Genomic DNA, 18,872 nt, shown 5'->3' with positions numbered 1-18,872 from the left:
GTCACCAATGCCAGATTCATGGTTCAATATTCACAACTACGTCGAAGACTAATAAGTTATGGTCGGTACAGCTAGTCGTATGGAGTAAATGGCGCTATTTAAATTTCTAGCGACCAGTCCCTCGTCGAGCTGGCGATGCTCGTTAACCACCGCGTTTGCACAGTGTAATAGTTACTTAAATGTCTCACAGAAAACCTGAGGCCAGTACAAAACCTTTTCAATGTGTTATTCTAATAGAAAATAATGTTGTGAGAAAATAACGTTTTTATAATTACAAAGCCGTATTTGTCTTCCGTCTTAGTTTCAATGAGTTTAATAAAATGATAGAATTCCTATTACAAATATCTTGTCGTCTATAGACAACCAGGTAAGGAAAATAGCTCTTAAAACATTGTTATGAATTGATTCTCTTGTCTAGTTAAATTAAATTTCGCATCGCATTAGTTAATAGGTTTGTTAGATTGGTTTAGGTTTTAAGTAGAGCTTGTATTCTGTAATGGCTTTTCAGCCACATTTTCATCTAATCTAGTGACTACACATGAACTAAACTTCCTTAAAAATAAATGATAAGATCAAAATTTAGCAATTTGGCTACAATGGTTTTTATCCAAAGCAGTCTTGAAATCAAATTGGTCCGAAAGTCTAATCTACCTACTGCCTATCGTATAGTAATCAGTAATCACACTAGTCGACATTTAATTCAACACAACATTACAATATAGCATAGTACGGTATTTATGTATTGTACAGTAGATATATTATGTAGGTATTATTAGGTATGTGTTCAAAGCAAATTGTTATAATCCGACCACATAAAAGAGACGTAAGCGATTGCGTATTTGTACAGAGATAGGGTTCATCTAGAATAAGTACCGTTTCGTAACTTCGTGCGAACCCCGACGACGAAATCATTCCATCCAGCCGTCGAAGCCGTGTTCTCGGGGGTTTGGGATTGTGATTTTGTATCAATCTCTATAGTTAATGTGCCAACAACTACCCTAAACGAAGGTATGCTGTCGTCCTTATAAATTTTTCGATAAATGTGGTAAAAATCGTTCTGAAATGCATTTAGCATTTATGGCATCGCTTTCTCAGGCGTATCGTTTGTCTCGCTCTAATAAACGGGACGTCAGTATCAAACTAAATTTACTGTCTCATTCTATTTAGTAATATAACACCCGTTGTGCTCGTTCGTGTCACGTAAGATTTTTTTGTATTTTCTCATGCAAAACTGTGATATTTGCTAATTTCTCGGATAAAACTTGGGCAATGTTTGATTGCCGATGTTTTTAAACAAAAATATTTAAATTTCTCGTTGAATTATGTACTAATAGGTCGTGCTAACTTTCACTCTAGGTATAGATAGGTACTGTAGATAAATATGTAGCGTAGATATAGAGTCTGTAGATATTCAACATCGAGTCTCAAGGCCGAAATACACAAGTATCTACACGATACCTGCAAGTACCTGATGTGAAAAGTATTATTATAAGTATGTAATAATGTAAAAATTGTAAATCCAAGTTTGCCAACGTTGTGAAGTGTACTGTGTCCCGAGTGTGAAGTCATGAAGTGCAGCTAAAATCTAAATGGCGTATTGAGTGTTGCAAATCGCGGTACACCAATTCGATGTGATTGGAACACGCATATCGAGCCAAACCGCAACGCAATATCATGTTCACCTTATAATAACAAACCTTTGAGCATCAGATCAAATAACAAAAGTCTGAACACATCAAAATTTGACCAGTGATGTTATGCGATAGTCCTTGAGCTAACCTCAAAAAGTATTCGATCTTCGTGTCACCTCAAATCGATCATGACATATTTTTTTTTTGGGAGGAGTGCAAAAAACGTTATTTTCTGCCGCAGAAAAGTGAAACGATCGAGCTAACTGCAAAGCTGCTCGCCAGGATCTGCCGAGCCCGCATTATCTGTGATATACAGCTCAGCCTCTCGTCCGTCCTAAAAGGTGAGTCTGAAAGACGCATATTCGTTTCCAACTAGATACATAATGTAGAATCTAAATTTTAGATGAATATTTATAATGTTACGATGGTTAAATAATTTCTTTTAATAGGAACGGAATTATTTGATATTATGCTTACAAAGTGGTGCCATACTGCTTGATTTATTTTGACCCTATTTGTTTTTTTTATTTATGAATTTTTACTAATGCCAAAAACAAGAACCAGGGGCTTACTACTATTGCATAAAACTGTATTATATAAAAATTACCGTTTATTTCACATACCTTGATGTTCTAATAATGCCCTTATTGCATTAATTCTGTAACAAAACAATATTATATTAATACAACTCCTGAGTGATCATAGTAAGGCCCCTGTGTAAACAAAAAGACTATTGGGTCTTAACTTTGAGAGATTAATGCCAGGTACTGTACTTTATCCAGTTTTCTTAACAATTTAGTATGTACATGAATTACATACAGGTTTTATGACAAAAATGTATGTGATATTGTCAGCCTTACTTTCTGAAGTAGTAAATCTGTTAGGCTCAAACTCAAAATCAAACCCATGTTAACTGAAAAGAAAAATGCAACAGGGTGGCATTTAAATTTTATGTAAATTCATAATAATATTTAGTTAATTGGCTAAGTACTTAGGCATCTATGGTCAGGGAGATTCAAATTCTGCCCGATTGAAATCTGCTTCTGCAATATTAAAATATGCATTTTAAATTTAAATAAGTAATACTAAGTAGTTAGCAAGTGGGATGTTTAATGATTTTAATTTCATCAGTCTAGGGGCTCTGTTTTTGCAGGTTTTTGAGTGTGTGTTCTGTTCCTCAGGGCTGGGCCACTCGGGGCTTGAGGCGTATCCGCAGCAGCTTCAGTGGTGATCTCACCCGCCCTCTGCCACAGAGGCACAAACACTGCTACCTGCTTATGACTGCATCACTACGAACCATTGTTACTTAGTCTATAATTGAAACAATATGCAATCTGTGAAAATAAGTATAATACTAGGTGGATATTGTAGAAAATTATTCTATTTATAATAATTGTCTGATGTCTAATGTTTCTGTAATATTATGTGTTCCACATTTAATTAAGGATAATTGTTATTCCAATATTGATACTGTTACCGAACCAATGCAATGTAATAACTCCACCTCAATGTTGGTGGTGAACACAAATAAATTTGGTGCTTATAAGCGAGTCGAAGAGAAGAATGAAAGTCAGCAAGTTAGTGTAAAATTGGTAGATAATAATATTTATAATGTAGAGTTTGTTGATAGTATCCAACAAAACCAAATGATTGGCGATACGCCTAACTACTGCATTCCTTTAAAGATTAACGCCATAACAGTCCAGGGTATCTCATACAGTGACCCGTATTTCAGTAGCTTTAACTTAAACTATAAGATGGCGTTTGGAGCGCCGGAGTATATGAACAAGTCTGATTACGCTTTTAAATCCTCAGTTTGTATTATACAAGATGAGCCTTGCACGGACAAGACGCAACTACTAAAAGATAATATGCCCGCTCATAAAATGATATGTAAAACGAAAACTCGAATGAATACGACTTACGACAAGTCTGTCGAAACTGACCATGACAATAAAGCAAAGGATGTTGGTAACAAAACAAAGCAACTGAATGTCAAAACTTTTGCTAACGGTGATCTAACATTTGATGCGATGGTGGAGTTACTGAGTAAGGAGAAGGAGATCATCAAAGAATTGAGGAAGACTGAAAGTACAAACTTATGGGGAGTACCGCGTTGTTTGCGGCTAGTTGGTGGTGGAGAAAGCTCACTCAACGCTGCCAGTGGATGGGGCAGCCCACCTGCCGCCAATAATGGTAATTATTACAATTCTTATTATATTTCTTACATTATTACATTTATTCTTTACTCTGTATAGTAAAACACAATAATTTCTAAAAAAAATTTGACACATCTCTTATCTCAGAAATCCAAGTAGAACTTCAAAGTTTCAATCATAATTCTCTAAAAAAAATCAATCGACAACTTTTAGTGAATCCACAAGATTCATCAAAATGTAAATAATTTTATCTAAATATTTCTCAATCAAATCATAAATTTAAAATCATAAGTTATTTATATGTAACTTGTGTCTTACAATTTTGTAAGATATGAGTTACATATTACAGTAAATCTATGGATGGTAATATCTTAAATTTTAGTAATTTCATACTGTGTAGCATATAAATTTCCTACTTGTACAAAATAAAAGTATCATTTAAAACAATTGGTTATTAGGTATCCATTATACAAGTCAATATTTAAGTCCATGCCATATTGTGCATACTTATTATTTTTGAGTATTTTTAAAGCTTAAGAAAAACCTCAGTATTTTCCTATGATAAAATTATAATTTATGGTATTAATAATAACAAAACTATAATTTTCTATTTGTTATGTTGACCTTTCATACAAGATAATCAACATTGTAAATATACATTCTGATTTATTAATAAACTTATCCCCGCACATTAGTTATAGTTGAAACTACATGAAATTTTCATTCCATTTATGAACATAAGTTAATTTGAGCTTCTCAGCACAGTCTCATAATCATACAGATATAATCAAGGTATGACGATCGGGGCGAATACTATTTCCATGCCGCTAGGGTTGCCACCTTCCATTTCTTACTTTAGGATAAAGGTAAATAAGCATCTCAATTCAAATTTCGGAAGATTCACAAATGTTTCTCAGTTCGCGAATAATGTCTACGCGTTTAACGTAGCCATAGTTCTATTTAATCATATTTTTCACAAAGTCGAGAAAGCGAAAAAAATAGTTTATAATTTCGCTGATGGGTTGATTTAGCTGATGCTGTTGTGACGCATAAGTTGTTTTGTCGCTATAAACTATTCATATTATATTATTTATAACGATGGTCTATGATATTCAGTGCACTGGAGCCATAAACATCAATAGTAGTTCGCTTACGTGTCGCAAGAATAATCGCTACCAACCATAATGCATAAACCTAGTATAGCTACCAATCAGAGTGCTTGTTCGCGATCGCAACTGAGACCGTGTCGCGACTGTATTACGCGTTTGAAACACGCGAGTGTTTTCGTCGAAATTGCAGCGAAATTGTGCTTATAAAATGAATCCTATCGCGTCAGAGGTGTCTGTCGCTGGTTATTTAAGAACATGCACTTTGATTATGCTAGTCCAGTAGCTAACTGCACGGTAGCTAAACTGTGACAGTGGTATAAAAACATTATAGTAATGGTTTTGTATTTTCCCATCAGCTGGAAATTGGGGTGGTAATTCCAGTGGCCAAACGAATAACGGAACTAATAGTTCCCAACAGTGGAACAGTTCGCAGCGTCCACCCACTTCCCAAGCTGACAGTAAGTTGCCAGACTTATATAAGCTAAATGGGAGGAAAATGGATCATTGTTTGCGATATACTTGTACGCTCTGAACACGAGGCTAGTGGCATAAAGTCGTTGATAGATCGCGTAACTAACGTTAGTTAAGTACTGGATAATGATCCAGATCCGCTAGCAAGAATACAAGTTATTCTAATAACTACGATTTGTATAGAATCCATACAGCGCCATCTAGTTACAATACTGGGAAACATTATTGTAACATACGTAGACAACTAGGCAGCTGGGTCGCCTTACGTATATTATTTTTGAAGTTGGCTCTGGTATTCGTTCGCATGTATACGTACAATGGTGCTACTTATGTCGTACACTCCATAAATTTGAGGCGTAGGTGTTAAGTCTTATGTACCTGTAATTCGGCAAACTAGCTCTTCAGCAGGGCTAGCACGGGCGGGAGATAAAAATTATATCCCCCGATTATATCCCCTGACAGGATTATTTCCGCTTGTGCGCCAATGCCTTTAGAGTCGATAAAGCTGTGGGAGGAGATCAATTTATATCCTTTCCCCGGGGATATAATTGTCTCCTGCCCATGCTAGCCGTGCAGAACGCAACATAGCACAATGCTGCTTAGCGGCAGAGAAGACGAGTTCTGTCATAAAAAGCTCTACTGCTACAAAAACTACTCCCTAATTTCAGACTGGTTAATTTAGTTTTGTTTGAAGCTTTGTGTAGTTTATTTTTTCTAACTTGTGCTGTAATGTAAACAAATATTTTTGTTACTTTTAAGTGTAAGCTAAAGTGTAATTACAGGTACATGAGGCTACGCCTCAAATTAATGGACACAGGGCGGCATGTTGCAGGAAGTGCTCCTTGCATGCCTTGTGAAGTGTTGCTCTGTTTATAGACGATGGTTTTCCACTTACCATCAGCTGGGCCATGTGCTAGGTCGGTCAATTATTACTGTAAAAAAAGGAATATCCGAGACTACAGCGAGAGACTTGTGTAAAGGTTATTTAGACCTGAAAATTTAGTTGAGTCAAGAGATTTGTGTGCGACGGAATTGTCAGCAGACTTGTGTAAAGGTTACTAAGACCTGACAATTTATTTGAGTCAAGGGATTTTTGTGCATGTGAATTGGCAGCATTTTATTGAAGCTATTTAGTTTTTAGGAACACCTAAAAACTAAATAGCTTCAACTACTCGTGACTTATTTCAGTTTGGCTAACTGAGATCGCACGTACTGTATAAGATGCTGCGAGCAAAGAATCAAAATTAATTCATAAGTTAAATGAAAACTAAATGGTCATTAGTTTATTTGTGGTTTTTTTCTAAATACTATTGGCTCTTGTTTAGTTGCCTTTCAAGAAGAAAGTTTAAAATATATATAAATGTACTTACGTACAATGGAATCAACGACTATATAGCATTAGCGGTACACTCATTGGTCGATTTTCCTTCTAAAGCTAATTGCATATCAAAGCGTGCTGCTTTTAGGCGCGTGTAGATCGCGTAATTCAAAAGAAATTTATAAAAAAAAAATAAGTGCAATTCGTGATGATATATGTGCATTCAGCTTATTTTTTTTTTCTACCCTTTTCTGACAAATTACGCGGTAAGCCTATTCTTTAAGTACGTACTACGTAAGATATTAGAAATACGGCAAACGGTAAAAAAAAGGGCCTTACGATAACCGGTTATTGGTATGGCAGTTATATTAAACCAATCTGTTTCTACGCGAGGCACCCTAACGCTAAATTGCTTGGCAGTACGTCTTTGTTGTTTCGGTGGTAGCTATGTGCCGTAAAAGCCTCTCACTATAGAAATATATCATGATTCATCAATAGCTTAGAACAGTTTAATGCTGGACTAAAGGTAATCACTACGCTTGCCAAACGGGTTGGTGATGCAGTACATGGTAGTAGTAGCACTGAGAAAGATGATTCCCGTTCTTTGTTATATTCTGTAAATCCCCTTGACACCAAGGGAAGAGTGACAATTGTATTCTGATCTAACGTCACCACACTGCACTCTGCTGTCACCACAAGACACGGGAAATGGACACATAAAAGTATTTGTTTAAGAAAAAAAAAATAACACGAATATTTTGTTTGCAAACCTTCCTTCTTTAGCCTCTGTATTTATACATATATATTTTTTGTTACATAAAAAAAATGACAGTGAAATTGCTGCTTGCGCTTATCCGGTTACCAATTAGTGACATATTTATTTACCTTAACTTATTTCACAACTTTACTCGGTCGTCGTAACTAGGTCGCACTTGTGCACTTTTTCTCGAATTTGCTAACGATAATTGCTTGTAATTAATTGCACTAATGGTACCATTTCAAACTAAAAGAACTAATATTTCAAATTTTTTGGTGATTCATTCATGGACATACCATTCCGGCATTACCGATCTGCAATACAACACTTTCACTTGAGACAATATTTCGGACTTTATTGCATTGAACAATCTAAAATAATTAATCAACGTTGATTCAGTTGTACGCAAAAATGTGTCTAAATTTATTTATCACCATAATCCTTCCCAGTCATAGTCAAATAATAAGTTTTATAGATTAGAACTTGTTTAGGGTATATAGAATTAATAACACTCTCCACTGCGTTGCGTAGTCCTAGAGCACCGTAACTTTGTTTGTTTCGTGATTTAGAAATCTCTCTCTAGAACTTTCCTCAAAAATTTAGCTATCAAATAATAATAATAACAAACATATTTTTCAAATCCAAGTCCTACAGCACTATAACTTTGTTTCGTGATTTATAAACCTTCCTCAAAAAAAGAGTCATCAAATGCAAAAAATATTTTTCAAATCCTACTGGTAATTCGAGATTAGCGCGTTCAAACTAAAAACTAACTGGTAATCTGGTTAAAAGACTTACTTTTGGACCTGTCAAGTCCCATTATAACCAACTAGCAAACCGCACTTGTAATTTGTTCACGCATAATTTCTGTTTTCCCTCTTATCGTGATATAAAGTAGGTAGCCTAGAGGGCGCCTTGCAAACGCTCTTCCTACCTAATTAAAAAAAGTCGCGTCTTGCCTCAATTGGCACAGACTAATAAAGCGCTCAGACGAAGTCATTACTTGTTGTATGCCAGTCGTATGTAAATATTTAGGGATTACAAAGCTTGATCAGTTTTATGAAATTGTAAAACTAGTTTGTTTGATAACTGCACCGATTAAAGGCAATACATGAAAGAAATCTTAAATATAAGATGTAAGAGGGAATAAAGTCGGTTAACAGGACCCTAAGCTACTGTTAATCCGATTTTCTTTTTACGTGCTCGTTTAAATAGATTTTTCACTCGGCTAAGCAATATTTTGTAGCTATATTTCCTTTTTGTGTTAGTTCTGAATGGTTAGACCATTTGTATACGTTTGAAATGTCTCTTATAGTGAACAGTAACAAGGGGAATGGCAATCAGATACCGCCGACCAGTGCAGCATCGCAGAATTGGCAATCTTCCCCGCCTAATATGCCAAATTCACAACAAAACAACAATGGTGCACCACAAAGTAATGGTAAGTACCTAGAGAGATAACTAATTGTCCACGTAACATCCGCAGTTTCTATGTTCACACTAATTATAGGAAAGAGTATCCGATTTGAAAATATATTTTTGTGTTTGATTTCTTCTCGTTTATTGAGGAAGGTTTGTAGGCTAGGGAAAGTAGGCCCAAAGCGGGTACCAATAAAAAAGTATTAAACAATAGTTATAGGGTGGGGATAAAACAATAGTTATAGGGTGGGAATAGTCCTCCGCGGACTGGGCCGGTTTGGTGCTGGTTTCGGTTTGGTGCTCGTTTTTTTGGTGCTCGTTTCGGTTTCGTGCTCGTTTCGGTTTGGTGCTTGTTTAAGGACCCGCTTCTAGATAACATCATGCTACGACCAGACCTAGAGTTCGCGGATGAAATCGTAATCTGATCGTTACACAGTTAAACGAAATCGCGGATTGATAATAATAATTACTATGGATCTATAACTTCGGCTTCTACTTTAACAGAGTCCTTTTTGAAAACTACGCTACATAATAATAAATAGTTATGTGTGCACAGGCTAGGAAACAATTGAAATTATTGTGACTTCTTGTGCACATGCCGGTGGATCTTGCACATATTTTTCGATGAGGGTAGGCAGATGTTACAAACATACCTCAGGGTTAGGAAGTGTCTTTATGCTTATCAGAAAAGCACGCCAATGTATCATAATTATGATGTTTATGAAAATGTTCCAATGTTTTTAGGCACAAACAATGCTGCCAACGGTAATGGCAATGGTGCCAATCCCTCGAACACAAACGGCCCGTCACCCAATGGCAGTAACGGGAATAATTCGAACAACAATTCCTCGGCGAAAATAGAACAGTTGAACTCTATGCGAGAGGCGCTTTACAGTCAAGACGGCTGGGGTGGCGTAAGTATATCTATCAATACTGCTAAAAAGTATAATATGTCTGATTAGATGAACGAATACACTCTTATTGCACATCACAGAGATAAATAACAAAGAACAATTTGATGGCTTACAGTCCTCTACTTTTGTTTTGAACGGAAGTTTGTTTTGTACTGAGGTAGACTTAAGGGATATTTTTAATTGATTTCTAACTTTGGAGGAGATTTTTTTTAATTTTTTTTTATTCCACTACAAGTTAGCCCTCGACTGTAATATCACCTGGTGGTAAGTGATGATTCAGTCTAAAATGGTAGCGGTCTAACCTGTTAGGGAGTATGGTAGTCATACCCCTAATAGGTTTCTACGCGACATCGCACCGGTACACTAAATCGCTAAGCGGCACGTCTTTGTCGGTAGGGTGGTAACTAGCCACGGCCAAAGCCTCCAGACCAGACCAGAGAAAATGCAAAAATTATAAATTCCCAAATTGCCCCTGCCGGAAATCGAACCCGGGATCTCCTACTTAAATTCACAGCGCTTACCGCTGCGCCAGAGAGGTCGTCATAAATTATTTTTATTTCATAATACAAATTAATCTAGAATTTATGGAATAATTTTTATTTCATTCGAAACCATTTTTACAGTTTAATGTTTTGAAAGCGACTGCAATAAATAAAACAGCAAAATAGCATGAGTTTTAACCAACTATTTTCTACCGAAATTTCTTACTTGTGACGCGAACGGCTGACTATGTATGTATTCTGTAAGATCAATTTTTATCTGATATCAGTATAAATGCGCTTACATTATGAGTCATGTTTACAATATACGATTTTTAGCAATCAATTGTCGAGGGTTGACCTTTTAAGTGAAATATAAGGATAGATTTATTGAGTTTTGTGTATAAAGAAAGATTTGTTATTAATTATTGAAGCGAGCAATCTAGTCGGTCATGAAACTGAAATATCTCTTTAGCAAATCAAGGAACTAACAACGATTTTGGCAATATTTTTTTATTGTAACTTATCCTACTCCTTTGTTTTACTGTCATGCTAGTGATGAACTCTTTATCAAACTTTGTAGGTAAATAAATATATATAAATTTTAATTGCGAGTATTTTGTCATAAAATAAATATTAACAGAATTAATGAATTAGTAATGTTTTATAGACAAATTAATAATGTTTTCTACTGATGACCATTTTTTTAAAGTACGAAATTAAAAAAAAATATCTTAATTACATTTCTAGTTCTAGTTTGATACCTAAAAAGCATATATATTAATATCAAAGGCATTTATAATTTCTAACTTAAAACTAAGAACATACAGAAAAAAGACTAGTATTGAAGCATCAAAAACCACTCCACTTCATTAGTGAAAAGTCACTTCATTCCATTTAGGAGTTGACAGTAATAATTACTCCTCTAATGTTCTAAACGTTTACCATAAAATGGGGAAAATGGGAAAAGTTTGCGAGCTAGCAACATTCCGCGAGTGTGAAGTGACATGTGACACTGTTTTTGGACATAATGCACTGCATGCAATAATAGCTGGATGAGGATTCTGTGTATTCTTAAGTCTGTGCTTATCACTTAGTAAAATAAGCATGAATAAGTTACTCGGGCCCTTAACGTTACTAAATAATTTTGTGCTATATGTTTTAAGTTATAATTGTAACAGGTTGGAAGTTTCGGTAGGTACTTCTCTATTTATAGCCCGTACTGACGACCTACCTCACTTCGTTAGTTACATTTGCAACAAAGTATGACTGTTTACTGATGAAGTATTTATGGTTTGGAATGCAGATTTAGATAATTTATACAATGTATGAAGGCGAAATTTCTTGCTTCTTCTTGCCCACCTCTCGCTTTAACCTTTAAGCGAGTTTAAAACCTATATTTGTTTCTATTGAAAAACAGAAAGCTATGTCGTGCTAATATAATAAGTGGGCTAGAAAAATTATACTGTTACAACCTCCTCCGAAGCGTCATTATGAGCTTTTGAATGAATAAATGAATACATTTTTATTGCTATGCAGCTAGCTTATGTGTATGTTGGACACCCTTTAAACGGTTTGTCAATGATTGGTTGTTTTGCAATGAGTTATTTACTTGTGAATACCAAAATTACTATTTGCATTTTACGTTACCGAATTTAAATAAATAGATTTGCATATAAAGTTGTACTTCTATTACATTACTTAATAAATTCTTACATTTTATTAAAGATACTTATCTACAGCATCTGGATGGTTGCCTGTAAATTAACGTACTGTAAATTATCGTCTCTTAACACCGAAATAATCATATATCACAATGTGTAGACGGAATTATGTGGCATGTTGGCAAAGTTTCCACTCCAGAATTCATCAAACGAGTTTATGAGTGAAACCTCATTTCTGTTTTTAGCAACATGTGAACCAGGATACCAACTGGGATGTGCCTGGCTCTCCTGAGCCGGGTTCGAAAGTTGAGCCAGCAGCTGCTGGTACCCAGCCAGCTTGGAAGCCGGTGAACAATGGTGCTTTTCTTGGAACTGATCTTTGGGAGGCTAATCTGAGGAACGGGGGACAGCCTCCGCCGCAGCCTGCTTCGAAAACACCCTGGGGACATACCCCTACGACGAACATTGGGGGCACATGGGGTGAAGATGACGATGCCGCCGACTCTGGTAGTGTTTGGACGGGTGCTCCTCCACCACAACAATGGCCAGCTGGGCCTCCTCAACACAATCAACAATGGAGCGTGCCTAAGAAAGACGATTGGAATGCTTGGGGTGAACCCCATAGGCCTTCTGATCCAAGACTGGACCCTCACCGCACACCTGATCCGAGACAGCAGCCCGCGGATCCACGCGGTCATGATCTTCGCGGAGGAATCTCTGGACGTCTGAATGGGGATATGTGGAACCAGCACCATCAACACCCTGGTGCACCTAACAAGATGATGCCAGCCAGCACTGTCAATCAATGGGGTGCACAGGTAAGATATTTTTTTCATCAACACGAGCTCCCAATTTGTGCTCCCAACTTATTTTTCGTCTAAATTTTGTTGCTGTCAGCTTATGTCTAGTATAATTTTAATCGAATTTTAATGCTTCATAATGCCACGATCAACGTTCACCACTCGTGATTATTATATAACAGGGTCCAAAAGAACCAATCAAGTCATCCGGATGGGAAGAACCTTCCCCGCCGGCAGCGCGCCGTACCGGAACCGGTTTCGAGGACGGCACGTCGCTATGGCAACGCAGTATGGGAGGGATGTCCCGAGGAGCTCCCCAAGGCCCGCCCGCATCACAACGTATAGCACCCGCACCGACCAAACCCGACGCGGTTTGGGGAACGCATTCCCAGAGGAACGGCTCTTGGGAGGAGCCCCATAGTACTGGATGGGGGGGAGAACGGGACGTCCCCACTTGGCCGGATGCATCTGGCCCCGCTCTATGGCCTGTACCCAAGCCGAAACCCAGCGGGCCGACTGCCTGGCCCGATGACATTGGAGAGTGGGGTGGACCCAAGCCACCTCAGAGCGGTTTGCCCCATGGCAAACAGCTGCCAAAGGAGATGCTTTGGAATAGCAAACAGTTCAGGTAGGTTGTTTTACTTTATTACACTTAATTAGATTCAGGTTATGTCATGCATGAGGTACTGCAGCCTTACACAAGGCTACTGTACACGAGTACGACGTAGATATGTAAACTCAATATACGTATTTTATTTTATAGTGTACTAAAACATACAATCTCTAGAATTTATTTAATAATGATATGTATAAATTCTTGTCATCATTTAGATGTATTTTATTTATATGCATCCTGTTTAAATTATATATATAATACTAGCTGTTGCCCGCGACTTCGTCTGCGTTTGATTTTGTTTTTTGATGTGGCATTCAATTTAGTTGTAGTTCTAAAAAAAATTAAAGTATTCAGTATCGCTAAGCCTTAAATGAGGGGTTTGCTGCTGTCCGCTGAGGAGTTCTGTCCTTTATCTCTAACCACTTTCATCAGATCTACACAAAGTTTGGGCAAAATTAAACACATATTATATAACTGTATAGTACAAAAATAATTATTTAAATCGGTTATAATTTGTCGAAGTTATAGTGTTAAATCGTCAAACACTTTCATCCCCTCTCCCAAAGGAACCGAGCTTAATGTCGGGATAAAAAGTATCCTAAATTACTTCTAACACTTCCAAGAATATCTGTAAAAATTTTCATGAGGATCGGTTGAGTAGTTTTTGCGTGAAAGCGTAACAAACAAACTTACATTGACATTTATAATATTAGTAGGGATTAAGTTAGTAAACTGGCTGTTCATACGTTCTAACATAAAGGTATCTTCACAGATATCTCGTCGAGTTGGGTTACAAGAAGGAAGAAGCCGAGGCAGCTCTCCGTAGCAGAGACATGAACGCAGAGGAAGCACTGGAACTGCTGGTAGCCGCTCGTGGAGAAGGCTGGAGGCGTGACGATCACTTCCACCATGGACCCTTCCAGCCGCAGCCTTCTGTACCATCGGTGCCACCAGCTGTCGTACAGAAGTTGCTCAACCAGCCACCACCACCCTCGGTGCAGCACCATCCTTCTTACAATCCTAATAGGTGAGTTACAATCCTGAACAGCCCAGGAAATGGTCATCATCATTGTCATCGTCATATCAATCCATGGAACGATAGACGTCCACCGCTGGACAACTGTCTCGTGCTTAGTACCTGCTAGGACTTAATTTTGGCTCCATCTAGTGAGGAGTCTACGAAAACTGCGCTTTCCAGTTCGCGATCGTGCCAGTCTTCTGGGACCATCCGCAAATAACGTTACACGAATATCGTGATATTTTGACCCCTTCTCCGTCCTTTTTACAGCGGGTCACAATTATTGTGGGACTCCTCCCTCCCTAGACTATGGCGATAAACACGACTTTAAGGCCTAGATTATGGCGATAAACACGACTTAAAGCTCAAGACTATGGCGATAAACACGGCTTTAAGCTCAAGACTATGGCGATAAACACGACTTTAAGCTCAAGACTAATAAACACGACTTTAAGGCCTAGATTATGGCAATAAGCACGACTTTAACCTCAAGACTATGGCTATAAACACGACTTTAAGGCTTAGATTATGGCGATAAGCACGACTTTAACCTCAAGACTATAGCTATAAACACGACTTTAAGGCTTAGATTATGGCGATAAGCACGACTTTAACCTCAAGACTATGGCTATAAACACGACTTTAAGGCTTAGATTATGGCGATAAGCACGACTTTAACCTCAAGACTATGGCTATAAACACGACTTTAAGGCTTAGATTATGGCAATAAGCACGACTTTAACCTCAAGACTATGGCTATAAACACGACTTTAAGGCTTAGATTATGGCGATAAGCACGACTTTAAGCTCGACGGTGGCATAGGTAGTAGGTAAAAATTCAGGTCGAATATCAGAATTCATGGCAAGAAATCTACCAGATAAGCATTTCAGTAGTAGACAAGCGTTTAGTGGCAGAACTCTTGCTTATTTCTGCTTGCGCCAAACAGAATAGCTGTGCTCCCGTCAAAAGTGCCTGGTTGCCGGAGTAAATAAGGGAAACATGAGGCTCAGTATTAGGCCTGCTAAGGTTGATGGACACAGGGCGGCACTTTATAGGACGTGTTGCGAAGTGTTGCGAATCGTTGCTCTGTTTATAAGCGACGATTTTTTTCTAATCCATCAGGTCCGCGAATTAAAACTATGTAAAAAAAGATATCCGGTGCTCGTAGATACCACTGAAACCATCTATATCCAATTCCGTGAGGAAATATTTCGAGTTTGTCAATTCCGTATTTAAAATTTTCGTGACAAACTCGAGGCGATACGAGATCAATTTTAGTTAGTTGCTCAAATACGTAACTAGTGATCGATTGTCGGATCAAGTCGGTAGGTGTTTTAGGTAGTTGCATGGAATAATAAGATTCCCGCTCCAGCATGAAATATAGATTCACCTAACAATCGCTCATAAAAACAATAGTTGGTTGGGTTAGATTTTTGTCTCGATAAAAATAACGACGGATGGAGGGACCGACGAACAGTAAAATTGCAACTTCACCCATGCAAACTTATGCCCACATTTAGCTCGATCGGAAATTTAAATTGACGGAGCCACAGCGAAAATATATAAAGCACTAGCGACCCGCCCCGGCCTCGCAAGAGTGCAATGTAACTAATGTGGAGTTTGTTTGGAGTGATTAAGTATACGACTTGGTAGTACATTTATTGAATATATCTCGTAAGGTTTAGTTAGCCCAGCGTTTGCAATGTAAGCGCACAAAAATATGTTTGTTACGACATTACATTAAAAATCTTAGCTTTAATCTGCTATAACATACATGTTTACAACATATAAACCTTCCCCTTAAATCATTATCTATTCCTGAAAACTGCAATAAAACACCGTAATTAGCGTAAAAACTCCGCCCGACTTTTTATACTGTGTAAAGATAAAAATCAACTTCATCATCATCATCATATAGACCCATTACCGGCCCACTACTAGGAACGGGTCTCCTCCCACAATGAGGCGGGGTAAAGACCGTAGTCCACCACGCCGGCCCAGTGCGGATTGGTGGACCCAACACGCCTTTGAGAACATTATGGAGAACTCTCAGGCATGCAGGTTTCCTCACGATGTTTTCCTTTACCGTTGAAGCAAATGATATTTTAATTACTTAAAACGCACATATCTTTGAAAAAGTTAGAGATGGGATTCGAACTCGGCGCTCCGAAAGTGAAGTCGAGCTCCTACGTGGGTAGGGGGTAGTAGGTAGGTAGTATCACCGCCTAAGAATCAACTAAAATAGAACGAAATCCTATAAGTTCGATAGTAATTGATTCATTTTTTCCCTTACGCGTTATTGATTGGATGTTGCCAAGTAATTGCTAGAATGGGTATGAACTATCGATTTTGCCGATATACATTGTGAAAGAAAGGAATAGATGGCTGTATACGATGGAGGTAATTAGAGGGTGCCTTGACACAATCGTGTATTATTTATTAGCTATGACATCACCCTCGAGTTGTGCAGAATATTGTCGGGAAATTGAAAATAAAGTTATACGTATAACTTTATTATTACGTACTAGCTGTTGCCCGCTTTCTTTATTACGGGGTTTTTTTACGAATCCCGTGGGATAAAAAAGCAGCCTTTGTCTACTCTCCATCCTTTCAACTAACTCGATGACAAAACTCAAGTTGATTAGTTGCTCACTTTGGGCGTGAAGGAAGGACAAACAAACGCATTTATAATATTAGTAAGGGTTCAACTGACGTGTTTTAATACATATTATATTTTTCCTCGCCAAAATTATAAGACAAGGTCTTTTGACTAATAAAACTTTGTGGCTAATAAATAATAATTTGGATGATATGTGGTATGCACTTAAAATTTGACATACTTAAACGAATAGTATCCATCCATTGAGGTAGTTTTGAGACATTTAGAAGCTTATAAATAAACGTGGGATAACATCGAAGTAGTTGCAGTATTTTACTAAAGGATTCAGACTAAAAGGTGATGAAACACTGCATAACTATTGCTACGTTATGCCACATTTATTTGTAAGGCTCTAATTGACTCTAACTACCACAATGTGTAGCGGATCTTTTCGTTTAACTACGTCGAATTGATAGATTTATTATGGTGTTGGCTTTCAATAGTATTTTTAAAAAACCTATAGATTCGTCGTATTTGCTGTTGTATTAGGATTATAGTAAATAAATAAATACATATATGACTACAATAGACACATCGCCATCTAGCACCAAATTAAGCGTAGCGTGTTATTGGTACTAAGTTGACTGACGAATATTTTGAATAATATACATAAATACGTATAATATGCAGATAAACACACAGACACTGAAAAACTTTCATGTTCATCATCACAAAAACTATTTCCAGCTGTGGGAATCGAACCCACGGCCACGAACCACTCAGAAAGCAGGATCGCTACAAACTGCGTCAATCGGCCGTTAATAAGGTAGTAGTGTTAGTATTGTATTACAACTCCTTCCAAAAAAATATTTGAATTCGTTGTTATATTGCTGCGTGAAAGAAAGAATACAAACTGACATACCTAAACAGTGTCCCCATTTAGAATATAAGAAATAATTTATCTTAATCAGTTACTGTTAAAAAAAATATGAAAAGAACGACAACTGTGTTTATCAGTGAGCCAGTGATCCATTATTATCTTAAACGATGCGTAAGGTTTCGGAAAAATCAATGATCGAGACACATATAGATGTGTCAACACCACGTGTACACCGTGGACATTGCACGACACCCAATGCTACGCGACCCAATAATGCCGCCTCGTCTACATGTCACTGAACACACTGAAAATGGGTCGCTTTGGTCTTTTGGTTGTACGAAATATCAAGATTCAATTAGATGCAGCGCGTTTGGCACAGCTTGGCATGAGAAGACTTTTTGAATAACATATAAGGCATTATATAAAATACGGGAACAGAACCATATATTATCCTGGGATAAAATATATCTTATATCAATCTCCAGGATTCAAGCTACATATTTGCTAAATTTTATCCCGAGCGCTTTAACGGCTGGGTTTGGGTTATAAACAAATAAACTATAATATTAGCATGGATTTGATCAAACCTTTAGGTGTGAAGCCTAGCGTTTGCTTTTCCAGGATAAAAAGTATCCTACGTCTGTCTAAAGATTGCATACTATATCTATGCAAAATAAGGCCATGATTGGCTTAGCTGTGAAGCTGTGAATAGTGTAACAAAAGCATTTTTATCGATATATTAATAATAAAAAAAATACTATTCAGTTTAATTGCTTATTCTGTACGGTATATATATAAATCAATAATGAATATGCCTAATATAGTATTTTTTTTCATCAGTGGAACCGGAAGCAGCGGCCAACCAAGCACTGCTCAACTGCGCATGCTCGTGCAACAAATCCAAATGGCCGTATCAGCCGGCTACTTGAATCATCAGATCCTGAACCAACCGTTGGCACCCCAAACGTTGGTCCTACTTAACCAACTGCTGCAACAAGTAAGTTGTTCTTTAAGTATAGTAGTAGCATAGAGTTTAG

At 37.4% G+C, this 18,872-nt stretch overlaps 1 protein-coding gene across 7 annotated transcripts in view; it reads left to right on the top strand.

Annotated features, from left to right (window-relative positions):
* Positions 1–909: 909 nt before the first annotated feature.
* The window catches only part of LOC120629107 (protein Gawky), a 37,685-nt gene continuing 19,722 nt past the window's right edge, over positions 910–18,872 (top strand). The window contains exons 1-10 of one of the 7 annotated variants that reach the window (XM_039897874.1): positions 910–1,008; positions 1,873–1,972; positions 2,813–3,827; positions 5,256–5,357; positions 8,761–8,886; positions 9,609–9,778; positions 12,167–12,739; positions 12,904–13,349; positions 14,110–14,364; positions 18,676–18,832. In XM_039897874.1, the coding sequence (XP_039753808.1) occupies positions 3,032–3,827; positions 5,256–5,357; positions 8,761–8,886; positions 9,609–9,778; positions 12,167–12,739; positions 12,904–13,349; positions 14,110–14,364; positions 18,676–18,832 (2,625 nt within the window). In that variant the 5' untranslated portion in view covers positions 910–1,008; positions 1,873–1,972; positions 2,813–3,031. Of the gene's footprint in view, positions 1,009–1,175; positions 1,201–1,283; positions 1,493–1,872; positions 1,973–2,812; positions 3,828–5,255; positions 5,358–8,760; positions 8,887–9,608; positions 9,779–12,166; positions 12,740–12,903; positions 13,350–14,109; positions 14,365–18,675; positions 18,833–18,872 lie in introns of those variants that run through there. The other 6 variants (XM_039897871.1, XM_039897872.1, XM_039897873.1 and 3 more) reach the window with 6 other exon arrangements.

This window comes from Pararge aegeria, chromosome 14 (genome assembly GCF_905163445.1).
Source record: "Pararge aegeria chromosome 14, ilParAegt1.1, whole genome shotgun sequence".
Lineage (NCBI taxonomy): Eukaryota > Metazoa > Arthropoda > Insecta > Lepidoptera > Nymphalidae > Pararge > Pararge aegeria.
Note: the sequence above shows the minus strand (reverse complement) of the source record. Positions and strands in the feature narration are given on the sequence as shown.